Here is a 10,874-nt window from a genome sequence, read left to right on the forward strand (position 1 = left end):
ACTGTTGGTTTGCTTGAATTAAGATTCAAAAGTTTCTACACATTCCATTTGGTTGTTATTGTCTCAAATCATTTAAAATCTTTAATAGAAAACCTCTTTTAAGTGCTATCTATTTATTGAAGAAACCAAGTCATTTGTCCTATAGAATTTGACCTCATTCTGGATTTGGATGACACCTTTAAGGTATCTTTTTTTCTTTAATGTTTATTTTTGAGAGCGAGCACTTGAGAGAGTGGGGAAGTGGCAGAGAGAGGGGAACAGAGGATCTGAAGCAGGCTCTGCGTTGTGTCAGTGCAAAGCCTAATGTGGGACTCAAACTCAACGAACCATGAGATCATGGCCTGAGTCAAAACCGGATGCTCAACCGACTGAGCCACCCAGGCGCCCCTCTTCATGGTATCTTGAACATATTCGTCCAACCTCAGTGTTCTTTTAAACTGGTAGTTAGATCTGGAGGCTCCGTTACATTAAGGCTCAGGGTTTTTTGCAGGAAGACTTCATGGTTGGTGGCATGTAATTCTCTTGGCTTCCTCTAGGAGGCACTTAGGGTCTGGTTGTCCCACTTTAGCGAAGTTAAAATCGATCAGACTGTTCGGGTGTTGTCAGCTTCATCACCCATTGTAACCATTAATCTTCTACCTGATGGTTCTAGGCAGTTTGTTTTGAAAAGCAAATGATTGAAAACAATCTATTATTCATTATGGGGGGAGGGGATATGTGTGGGGACATGATAGGAATCAAATTGCCAAGAGCCTAACAGTGGTTTATGTAGGTGTTGGGAACAGAAGTATCATTTTCATTCTGTATACTTCATTGTTTAAAATTGACTAAAATAGAAACAAAAGAAATCCTGCCTATACATGTCTAATGAGGTAAACCAGCCAGGGAAAACGACTGGCGGGAAGATTCCAAATCCAAATTCCAGGAAGGGCAGCCAGGGAAGTGCGCAGAGTGAAAGCCGTGAATGTGGAGCGCAGTCTGCTTTGCTGTGTTTTTGCCTCCCGGTGTCCCTTCCTCCTTCTGACAGCCTGCATTCTCTCTAGGGTCCCCCCCCTTCCTCCCCTGGATTCAGTTTTGGTGGAATTGTCATAAGAGAAGGTCCGCCTCTCCTGGCCAAAGCTCAGAGGCCAGTCAGACTCCTTCTCCCCCGCCTTTGAGTCTTGAGCAGCATCACTTCCTCCTAGACGCCTTCCCTCCACTGAGGCAGGTGCCCCCTTCGGTGCCGCCCCGAGTTCCAGCTGTCAGAGCACTTCTAGGCCAGTAGGTTTGTATGCCCCGTCCTACCCCCGTACAATGGCTGGCACGTGGTGCTAGCTGAATGATGCCCACATTGCTTTCATGCTGCTGGAGACACTTGAATAATAGATAAAAAGATCCCGCTCCTCTTATAGATGTTCCAGAGAATGTGGTAGCAGCTTCCAGGCCTTCCAGTCTAGCCCCAGCCTGTGGCCACTTCTCCTGAGCCAGGGGACTCTTACCCAGCCAGGTGCAGCCTTCCATGAATCCCTCACCTGGGGGCTATCTACTGTCAGCACAGAGCCTGCTTTGGATCCTCGGTCCCCCCCCCCCCCCCCCGCCCCTCCCCAGCTTGTTTTCCTCACGCTAGCTCTCTCTCTCTCTCTCTTTCAAAAATAAACATTAAAAAAAAAAAAAGAATTGGTATGAATCCCTCACCTGGGCCTTGGGCCTCTGTTCCTAAACAGCCCCCTAGTTGTCCTTCCCTGCCCTGTGCAGAAGCTTGAAAGAGGGTGAGGATTAGGGGACTGCATTAAGGGAGGTCACACAAAGGGACATTTACCTGAGAGGGTAACTACCATCCTCACACTAAACCTTGTAGATTTAGGAACCTGAACACTGTTTGGAAGGATGCTGTCTTCTTAGCCTGTGAGTTCTCTTATTTGTGCGCAGGGAGGTTGCATATTCTTTGTTTAGAAATATCAATACCTTTCAGTCCAGTCTGACTTTGGCCTAAGGCCATTCTGACTTTTAAGGCTAATTAGCTGCTAAGCCGAGATTCAAACCCAGGGAGCCTGACTCCAGAGGCCTTGCTCACCACCTCTGTACCCTACTGCTTTGTCGCACTCAGGTTCTTTTCTTGTGCTGAAGAGGTTTAGGCTGTTAGAAAAAAGGTACATATGTTTCTAGGATCAAATGCCTTAAATCTGTCCTCGTCTTTTCTTGCCTTGAAAAAAAAAAAAAGCTAGTTTTAAAAACAGTGAGAGAGAATGATGATTAAGAAGTATTACTGTAGTTTGGGCTTTTAACAAACAGTGATAATATCTGCTCATCTTAGAAACGTATAAAGATAACCACTAGTAGAACAAACAGAATGCGTCATCTTCAAACCAGTGAACGGATGCATGTGTTAAGGTTCTTCGTTGCAAAAAACAGCCAACGACTCTGGCCGACTCAAGAAGAAAAGGAATTTATTGAAAAGCTCCCAGTAGCTCACAACAGCAACAGGAAGGCCAGAACAGCTGGCAGAGAAAAAAGGGCAGAAACCAAGGAGCCTGGGTGGCGGGAGCTCCAGGAACCAGCCCAGACGGGATGCTGCTGTTGGCACCGTGGGCCTGGACACATCTGCCCCTGTTGTCACGGGTCTTAGGATCACTTGCTCCAGATAGGAGTCCCATGTCAGATCAGCCAAGCTGCCTGAGGGCGAGTCATGGGCCACTTGGTGATGTCAGCAGTAGAGTGTCCGGAATCCTTCCAGTGTCTGTAGTGGGAGCCTGGGTTTGGTCTCTTGACGAGAGTCATACACTGAGGGACTCCTGGCCCACACACACACCAGGAATGCGGTAAATATGCCAGGAAGCTCCCAAAAGGCAACTCCTCTCTACAAGGAAGTCCTGGGACAGAGAAAACTTGGTGGATCCATTAGAAGGGAACATGGGGAAGGAAGAGTCTGAGAAGTATACAACATGAGGTGGGCTCCCACATGTCAGGACTGATTTGGAAATACCATCTGACTATGTAGCAATAGATGTGAAGTGCCGTGTCCTTCACATTTTCTTTCTTTTTTTTTTTTTTTTTTTTTTTTTTAGTTTATTTATTTATTTTGAGAGCGTATGCAGGAGGGGCAGAGAGAAAGAGAGAGTCCCAAGCACTGTGGAGCCTGATGCGGGGCTCGAACTCACCAACCATGAGATCATGGCCCGAACCAAAATCCAGAGTTGAACACTTAACTGACTGAGCCACCAGGCGGCCCCTGTCCTTTATGTTTTCTGAATAGATACTTAAAAGAAGGAAGAGTGGGAAAATGCAGCTTTGTTTGTTGAGACTAGTCTTGGGACTGTGAATTCCCAGAGAAAATAAACCTTCTGAGAAGGATGATTCCAGCATGTTCACCTTGGCGCTTAGAGATTCTGGCATAGAAGGTTGCGTGTGACCTGGCAGAGAAGGACCATGGGATGTAGGACACATCCGAAGGGAGGTGAAGATGGGAGGAAGCTGATGAAGTGGAGGAAAGCAGAGCAGTCGAGAACGAGCAAGGCTGGCTGAGGTAGAAGAATAAATCTATCATGGGGGAAGAGCAGGAAGGAGGCTGTCATGGTCAAGAGTTTCCCCCTTCCAGAAATGGAAAAACTCCTGGAGGTCCTGGGAGTGAGGAGGTCACCAAGGAACCAAGAGGCGGGGTGGAGGAGAGGTCTCCAGAGCTGAAGGAAAGATCAGGAACTGAAACAGGGCAGCAGTGGGACATCCATGTGGACTTCGATGCCTCCCAGGATAATGGCAAGAGTGGAATAGATGGAGGGGCGCCTGGGTGGCTCGGTCGGTTAAGCGTCCGACTTCGGCTCGCGTCATGATCTGAAGGTTTGTGAGTTTGAGCCCCGCATCGGGCTCTCTGCTGTCAGCACACAGCCACTTCAGATCCCCTGTCCCCCTCTTTCTCTGGCCTTCCCCCTCACGCATGTGCACTCTCTCTTTTTCAAAAAAGGAGTGGAGTAGATAGGAAGCGGAGAGAGCCCCAGCTCTTGAGCACAGAGGAGGAGGGATGTGGGTGACCGTAGCCAGGAGGGGAGGTGGCTCGAGCCCCAGAAACCCCAGACACTTAAGAAGAGTCGGGGACCCCTGGCCTGGGAGTAGCCCCGGGCGCTCCGGGGAGCGCTGCCCCACCCTGACCGGTGCAGAAGGGCCTGCCGCAGGGGACTCACTGCCGGGGAGTGGGATCCTGCTGGCTGGCCTTTCCACCTCCATCCCTTTTGCTCCAGGGCAGAGCCCAGAGTGGTTTTTTTTCCACTTTCCATGGTAACTGGCTACCTGTGACAAATGGGACCCAGCCACTGACACGCTGGGGAGACACTTGAGAGACAGGCATCGAGTTTACACTAAGGGGAGCCATGCCTTCTGATAAGTCACGTCTCCACCTTCCCTAGTCAGCCCAGCACTGCTCTGCAGCAGACCTCCCATAACCGCACACTGGCCCAAGCTCCTCGGGACCATAGGTCATCTCTGACAGTCGCTTGAGAGAGGCCCCTGGGAGCCCACGGTTAGTCTTTGGGAACCGCAGGCTCCAGCCTGGAGTCCGGGGCCTGGCTGCTCCCCCTGGCCAGCCCGGAGCCCCGGGAGCTCACTTCAGAGGCGACCTTCTGTGCTGCTTCTTTTCACAAGCCCCTCTCTCTGAAGGCCCCCGTCTGTCTTCCACGCAGTGGTTACCTCAGGAGAGTGAAGCTATGGGTGGTCTCTAACTTTCCTCTTTTCCTTTAGACTTAATCCTTCCTCCCTTCCTCCCTTCTCCCTTCCTCCCTTCCTTCCTGTGCTGAGAGAGAATGTGAGCAGAGGAGAGGCAGACGGAGAGGGAGAGGGACAGAGAGAATCCCAAGCAGGCTCTACACCCAGTGTTGAGCCCGACGCAGGGCTCCATCTCATGACTTGACCCAAAATCAAGACTCGGATGATTAACTGACTGAGCCACCCAGGCACCCCTAGCCTTAATCCTTTCTTTAAAAAAAAAAAAAAAAAATTGTGGCAAAATACATATAACATAAAAGTTACCATCTTAACCATTTAAGGGTGCAGTTCAGTATTAAGTACAGTCACACTGTTGGGCAGCCAATCTCCAGAATGTTCTCATCTTGCAAAACTGAAACCCTGTACCCGTTAAACAACTCCCCGTTTCCCCCTCCTGCCGGCCCCAGCAAAGGTGGTCTTTAATTACTTAAAATTCATTCATTTTTGCTTGTTGGTACCTTCCAATTTTTCTACCAAGAGCATTCGACATTTTTATAATTGAATTTCAAAACCTCCAGAACATTGTGCACAACCTGTACAATCTCTCCATGTCACGGGGAGAACCTGGGCAACAGACCTGCGTCACGCCGCCTTCTTCACTCTGGGCACCTGCAGCACCCGCCAGGGAGGCTGGGAGTCCTCCCACAGCAGTCCTGTCTCAGGAAAGGGATGGGGTCCACAGACTTGTAACAGGTCAAGTTCCAGAAACCGAGTGGGTCCTGACTGAGCACGGCGCCAGCCCCCAAGCATTTGGGATGGGGCTCCGTTTCAGGACTTACATACTTACCCCTGGTCGCTCTTCCCTCACTGAGCCCCAGGCAAAACTGTCCTCACGGTCACTCCTTGCCCTTGGTTGGCCCATGTCTCTTACCTCCGGAATCCTCTGGTCAGCCAGGCCCGGGTTCTGCCCACCTCAGGCCCCCCAACCAGCCCACGTGGAGGCGAGGACTGAGGCAGGCAGGGGCCTCGCTCACACGCTGACCCTCAGTTGCTGTCAAGCAAAGAACATGCCTAGAGTGGCTCTCAGTACGGTGGCAGGGGCGGGGGGTGGGGGGTGGCGCGGACATGGAGGTCAGGGAGGGAGTAGGAGCTGGAGGGTGGTGAGGAAATACAGAGTAATTTCTGCCTTGTCGATCCTGGGTTTTCCATCAGTTTTGTTACAAGCAGTGACTTAAGCACACGCACCAAAAAACCGCGGCTAAAGTGCCAACGTGTGACACTGTACAATGTCAGCGCCCCTCTTATTTTGCAAACAAGGGACCAAGGCTTGGAAAGGTGATGTCACGCTGCAAGGTGGTGGCAGCAGGGCTGAGACCAGAACCAGGTCCCCCGGATCCCCGGCACCCCTGCCACCCAGCGACTCCACCAGGTGGAGATCCAGAGCAGAACGAGCTGACCGGGGGCCACGGAGGGCCAGGCTGGAGGGGGCCCCGGGTACAGGCCAAGAGCTTAGAGGGCCGGAACGGGCCGGAACCTGCAGAATCTCAACAAGAAGTGGGAAGGAAAGGTGGGACCCAATGAAAACATTTCAGAAAATGGGGGTGAGGGTGGGGGAGAGCCCAGATGGAGGCTGGCTCCTCCAGTTAACCAGCTGCCATGTTTCTGTAGAAGAAGGACTTTGCCTGTGGGCCTGGGGCTCTGGAGGGCAGATAGCAACGTTATATTCCTTCCAAAACTTGGGTGGGGGTAGGAATCACTGAGGTGCCAGTTCAGAGTTTAGAGGCTGAAGTGGGGACGGGCACAAAGGGGGACAGACCAGGAAGACACCCCAGCAGAGGAAGGCGAGTGTGGCTCCCAAAACTGCATGTGGCACTCTGGTCTCTCTGGGTGTAGCTGCTTCGAGGCTCCGCTCAGAAGGGGTCAGTCTCTTGCTGCCCCTCTCGGCCACCATCCTCAGTCAGAGGGTGGGCCCTGGTGCCCGGGGAGCCCAGGTCACACAGGGTGCTGCCCATGGTCACCCTGCTGAGGCTGTGGGAGTTGTGGCAGGGCCTGTGGTAGCGGCGCCGGGCCCCCAAGCACAGGGCTTCCTGGAAAGTCTCCCTGAAACGGCTCGACATGAGGTTGTAAAGCACAGGGTTAATGGCGGAGCTGAGGTAGAAGAAGACGCCGGAGATAATATGCACGTACTGGAAGGCCAGGTACACGCCCTCGGTCCAGCTGGACACAAAGCTCCACATGAGGCGATCGACGTGGAAAGGGGCCCAGCAGACTCCAAACACCACGACCAGCACGACTGCAGGGACACAGAGGGGAGACTTTGGTGCCTGCCAGAGTCCTCTCAACTAACCGCCTTCCCTGGGCTTCAGTGTAGGCTGCCCACTTTCACCTTCCCACCCCCGCGCGTTGTCCATATGGAAGTTTCTAGAAGTTTGCCCGCCCTGGCCTCATCACCCCTTTCAGAGAGGTTGGTCCCACCGCTGTCACTGACAGGGCAGTGGGTGTGTGCTCTACCCCCCTTCCCCCCCACCCCCCCCAGCCACAGTCAACGGGACCAGGTGTGGACATCTGAGCCAAACTGGCCCAGTCTGGCTCTCTCACCACAGAGTTTGGAATTAGGTGACTCTAAGAGTTCACCCAGCTTCCCAGAGCTTCCCTCCAGCTGTGGTGTTGACCAGCCACGCCCTTCCTGGGGTCTCTTTCATGGGCTTGCCTCGATTTCTGTTTATTTCTTATGTTTGCTTCTGTGACTATCTTTCCCCTGCAGTGCCTTCCCCACCACACCCCAGCACGGTTTTCCCTCCTAATCCAGGATTTCAATCAGGATGCTGCTTACAATATCCCCACCAGGCCCTCAGAAAGTAAAGGTGGAGGAAGGAGCCGGGGAGGTGGGGAAAGGAGAAAGCCAGAGCCCCAGGCCAGCAAGCAAGGCAGGCTTAAGGAAGCACCCCAACTTCCCAGGGGGAGAGCCATCCCAGCTGAGCAGACTTGACCCCCACGGGACAAGGAAGGAAGTAGAAAGCAGAGGCAGAATGGGCAAGGAGCAGGTTGTCTGCAGTGCAAGCTTCACAGAGCTGAGGGGCAAGCATGGAACTCTGGGGTCAGCCTCATTTTAGGGAGCAGCACAAGTGGCCTTGGGCTCTGGGACACTTTCTGGGGGGCACGATGAGTGGGTCTCTCACTGGGAATGGGGCAGTCCCCTATATAATCCCACGGCTTTGACCAGGGTCTCACTAGCTCTGTCTTGCCCTGGCTCACCCCACCTACCCGATTCAGACCCTGCTAGGGTAGGGCAGGATGGGGACGAAATCAGTGATTGGCTTAGTGTCATTTTGTCTGGCTTCCCCAGGCCACTGTTTTTGAAAAAGAGCCAGATCTAGATGACAATAACACCCAGAGCCTCAACCCAGCTGGGCTTGCCATGGCCTGCCCCAATCCACACTTCTGCCCTGACCTTCACAAATATGCCCCCTGATGAGACTCTTTTAGACAGCGGTGGCCATTCCTGTGGTCCCCTAGGAACCAGAGATATAGCATGGAGGGAATTTATCATCTTGCCTCTCCAACACCTTGCTCCCCTACTTTGGGGAATTTTGCTCCCCCCAGATCCCACCACGTGAATCCATGGGGACTGCAAACCTCAGCATCCTGCACTCTGGGCCAGGGGCGGGCTATGACCTAAGCCCACCAATTGGAATCCTTCCCTGGGATTTTTCAACAGCCATTAAGGGAAGAGGGCAGTTCCTCAAGAAAGGGGAATTCTGTGCCCATGGCCATGCCTCCCAGGCTGCTATAGGGAAGGACAAAGCCAAGACGTGTTTAGGAGCAAAGATGAGAGATCTGTAGATCCAGCTCCCACAAACAGCTCTGTCATCCTGGAACCCACCCACATGCCCCGGCCCTCTCTGTGGTTTGATTCCACGAACCAGCACCAGCTTCTGCACAGGCCTCCAAGCTTAGAAGGACCCTAGGCTTCGTGGCTTAGTTTATGCTCGATTATTGCTGTCTGGACAGTCTTTTTTTCTTTTAATGTTTATTTATTTATTTTGAGAGAGAGAGATTTAGAGCACGAGTGGGGGGTGGGCAGTGAGAGAAGGAGAGAGGAGAGAGAGAATCCCAAGCAGGCTCCACACCTTCAGCACAGAGCCCAACACGGGGCTTGAACCCACGAACCGTGAGATCATGACCTGAGCCAAAACCAAGAGTCAGACGCTTAACCGACTGAGCCACTGAGGTGCCCCGCTTGCCTGGACGGTCTTAATGATTTTTGAACAAGGGACCCCAAATTTTCATTTCATACTGGACCCCACAAATTATGTGGCCCATCCTGCCGTTTATCTTTGAGTTTCTTACAGAGTAATCGCACAGGTGCGTGCACACACACAGGGCGGCGTGGGCGGCAGCGGTGACGACTTCAAACTTCACACTCAGCCCCCATCTCAAACCCAGACACTCAGCCCCCAGGTCCTGGAAGCTCTAGCCCCTTACCCAGGGCCTGGCTCAGTCCCTCTTCCCAGCCGCAACACTTACACAGCATCTTGGTCACCTGTGTCCGACCCTGATCCTGCAGCCGCTGAAACCTGCGGCTCTCGCTGGACTTGGCCCTGCCCCTGGCCTCCTGCCTGAGCAGTAGCAGTCTCTCCCGCTGCAGCCGAAGCCCGATGAGCAGATAGAGCACGCTGATGGTGGCCATAGGCAAACAGAAGAAGAACAGAGTGGTGATTTGCACCACCAGGTTGTAGAGGGCCCGCGAGCGGACCAAGGTGCACACAGCTGAGTGGGGCACCGTGCCCCGGCAGGGCACCTCCAGATGCTGGATGCCGTGCAGGCTGGCGTTAGGCAGAGAGCACAGCACGGCGAGGCCCCAGATGGCTCCGAGTACGCGGCGCACGTGGACCCGAGTCATCGTGGATCTGGCCTGCAGCGGGTGCACCACGGCCACGTAGCGCTCCACACTCAGGGCGGTGACATTGAGCACCGAGGCCAGGCAGACCGTCTCGAAGAGCAGCGTGCGGAAGTAGCAGCCACCAGCGCCCAGCAGGAAGGGGTAGTTGTGCCACATCTCATAGAGCTCCAGGGGCAGGCCCACGAGAAGCACCAGCAGGTCCGACACAGCGAGGCTGAGGAGGTAATAGTTGGTGGGCGTGCGCATGGCCTTGTGGCGCAGGATGACGGTGCAGGTCAGCCCGTTGCCCACGGCGCCCACCACGAAGATCAGCAGGTACGTGGCGCAGATGGGCACGAACAGCTCCGTCTGCCGGGGCCCCCGGTACTTGAGTCTCAGTTCCTCATCGGTCAGGTTCAAGTCCTCAGGGCCAAAGACCCCCCAGGCCCTACTGCCATTGCAGGGCACCGGGCTCCCTGCCTCCGTCGGGGACATGTCTCCAGTGAGGATGGAGCAGTTGAAGCAGAGAGGAGTCTGTGGAACAGAAGAGAGAGACCCCCCGGAAACGTCACTCAGAGATCCCTGGTAATTCATTAAACCAAAGGTGCCGGCAACACTAGGAGGAAGGTTATTTTACGTACCACTGAGAAACAAAAAACCGTCATCCGTTGTAAGGTGTGTAACAAGTTCAGAGATGTAAAAATGTACATGTTGGAAATGATAAAAGCGGGATTCGGTCGGGGCGCCTGGGTGGCTCAGTCGGTTAAGCGTCCAACTTTGGCTCAGGTCATGATCTGGCAGTTTGTGGGTTCGGGCCCCGCGTCGGGCGCTGTGCTGACAGCTCAGAGCCTGGAGCCTGCTTCAGATCCTGTGTCTCCCTTTCTCTTGGCCCCTCCCCCACTCACTCTCTGTCTCCGTCTCTCAAAAATGAATAAACATTAAAAAAAAATTTTTAAAAAGCAGGACTCAGTTATGAATTTCACAATCCACCGAAGCTTTAAATAAACAATGGATCCTCCGGAGCATGGGCTTTGCAGTCAGCAGTCTCCCCTTGGGTCTGTCCCCTTTCAAGCCCTGGACTTTGGGAGAGGGACTCGGTTTGGGCGTCTGTAAAATGGGCACAACATGCAGTATCTTGTCAGTACGGTTTTTAAGAACAAGGCCTCTGGAAGCAACCGCCCGGATTCAAATCCAACTCCTCAGTTCTGGGCTGTGTGGCCATTTGTAGGGGAACCTTTCTGTCTCCTTATTACAAGGATGCAGGGAGTTTAAGCTACAAAAGGTATTAGCTCAGGGCCTGCCTGACACACAGAAGGGCCCG

The 10,874-nt window shown here is 53.3% G+C and overlaps 1 protein-coding gene across 1 annotated transcript; it reads right to left on the bottom strand.

The window, feature by feature from the left end:
• Window positions 1-5,000: 5,000 nt before the first annotated feature.
• On the bottom strand, window positions 5,001-10,157 carry NMUR1 (neuromedin U receptor 1). Its single transcript, XM_086719924.1, has 2 exons — window positions 9,199-10,157; window positions 5,001-6,964 (listed from the first exon to the last, which is right to left on the bottom strand). The coding sequence occupies exons 1-2, from the start codon at window positions 10,145-10,147 to the stop codon at window positions 6,582-6,584; spliced, it is 1,332 nt and encodes a 443-aa protein (XP_086576050.1). The 5' UTR covers window positions 10,148-10,157; the 3' UTR covers window positions 5,001-6,581.
• Window positions 10,158-10,874: the final 717 nt, after the last annotated feature.

Source organism: Puma concolor, chromosome C1, assembly GCF_028749965.1.
Source record: "Puma concolor isolate L17-30 chromosome C1, mPumCon1.1.hap2, whole genome shotgun sequence".
NCBI classification, from domain to species: Eukaryota; Metazoa; Chordata; class Mammalia; order Carnivora; family Felidae; genus Puma; species Puma concolor.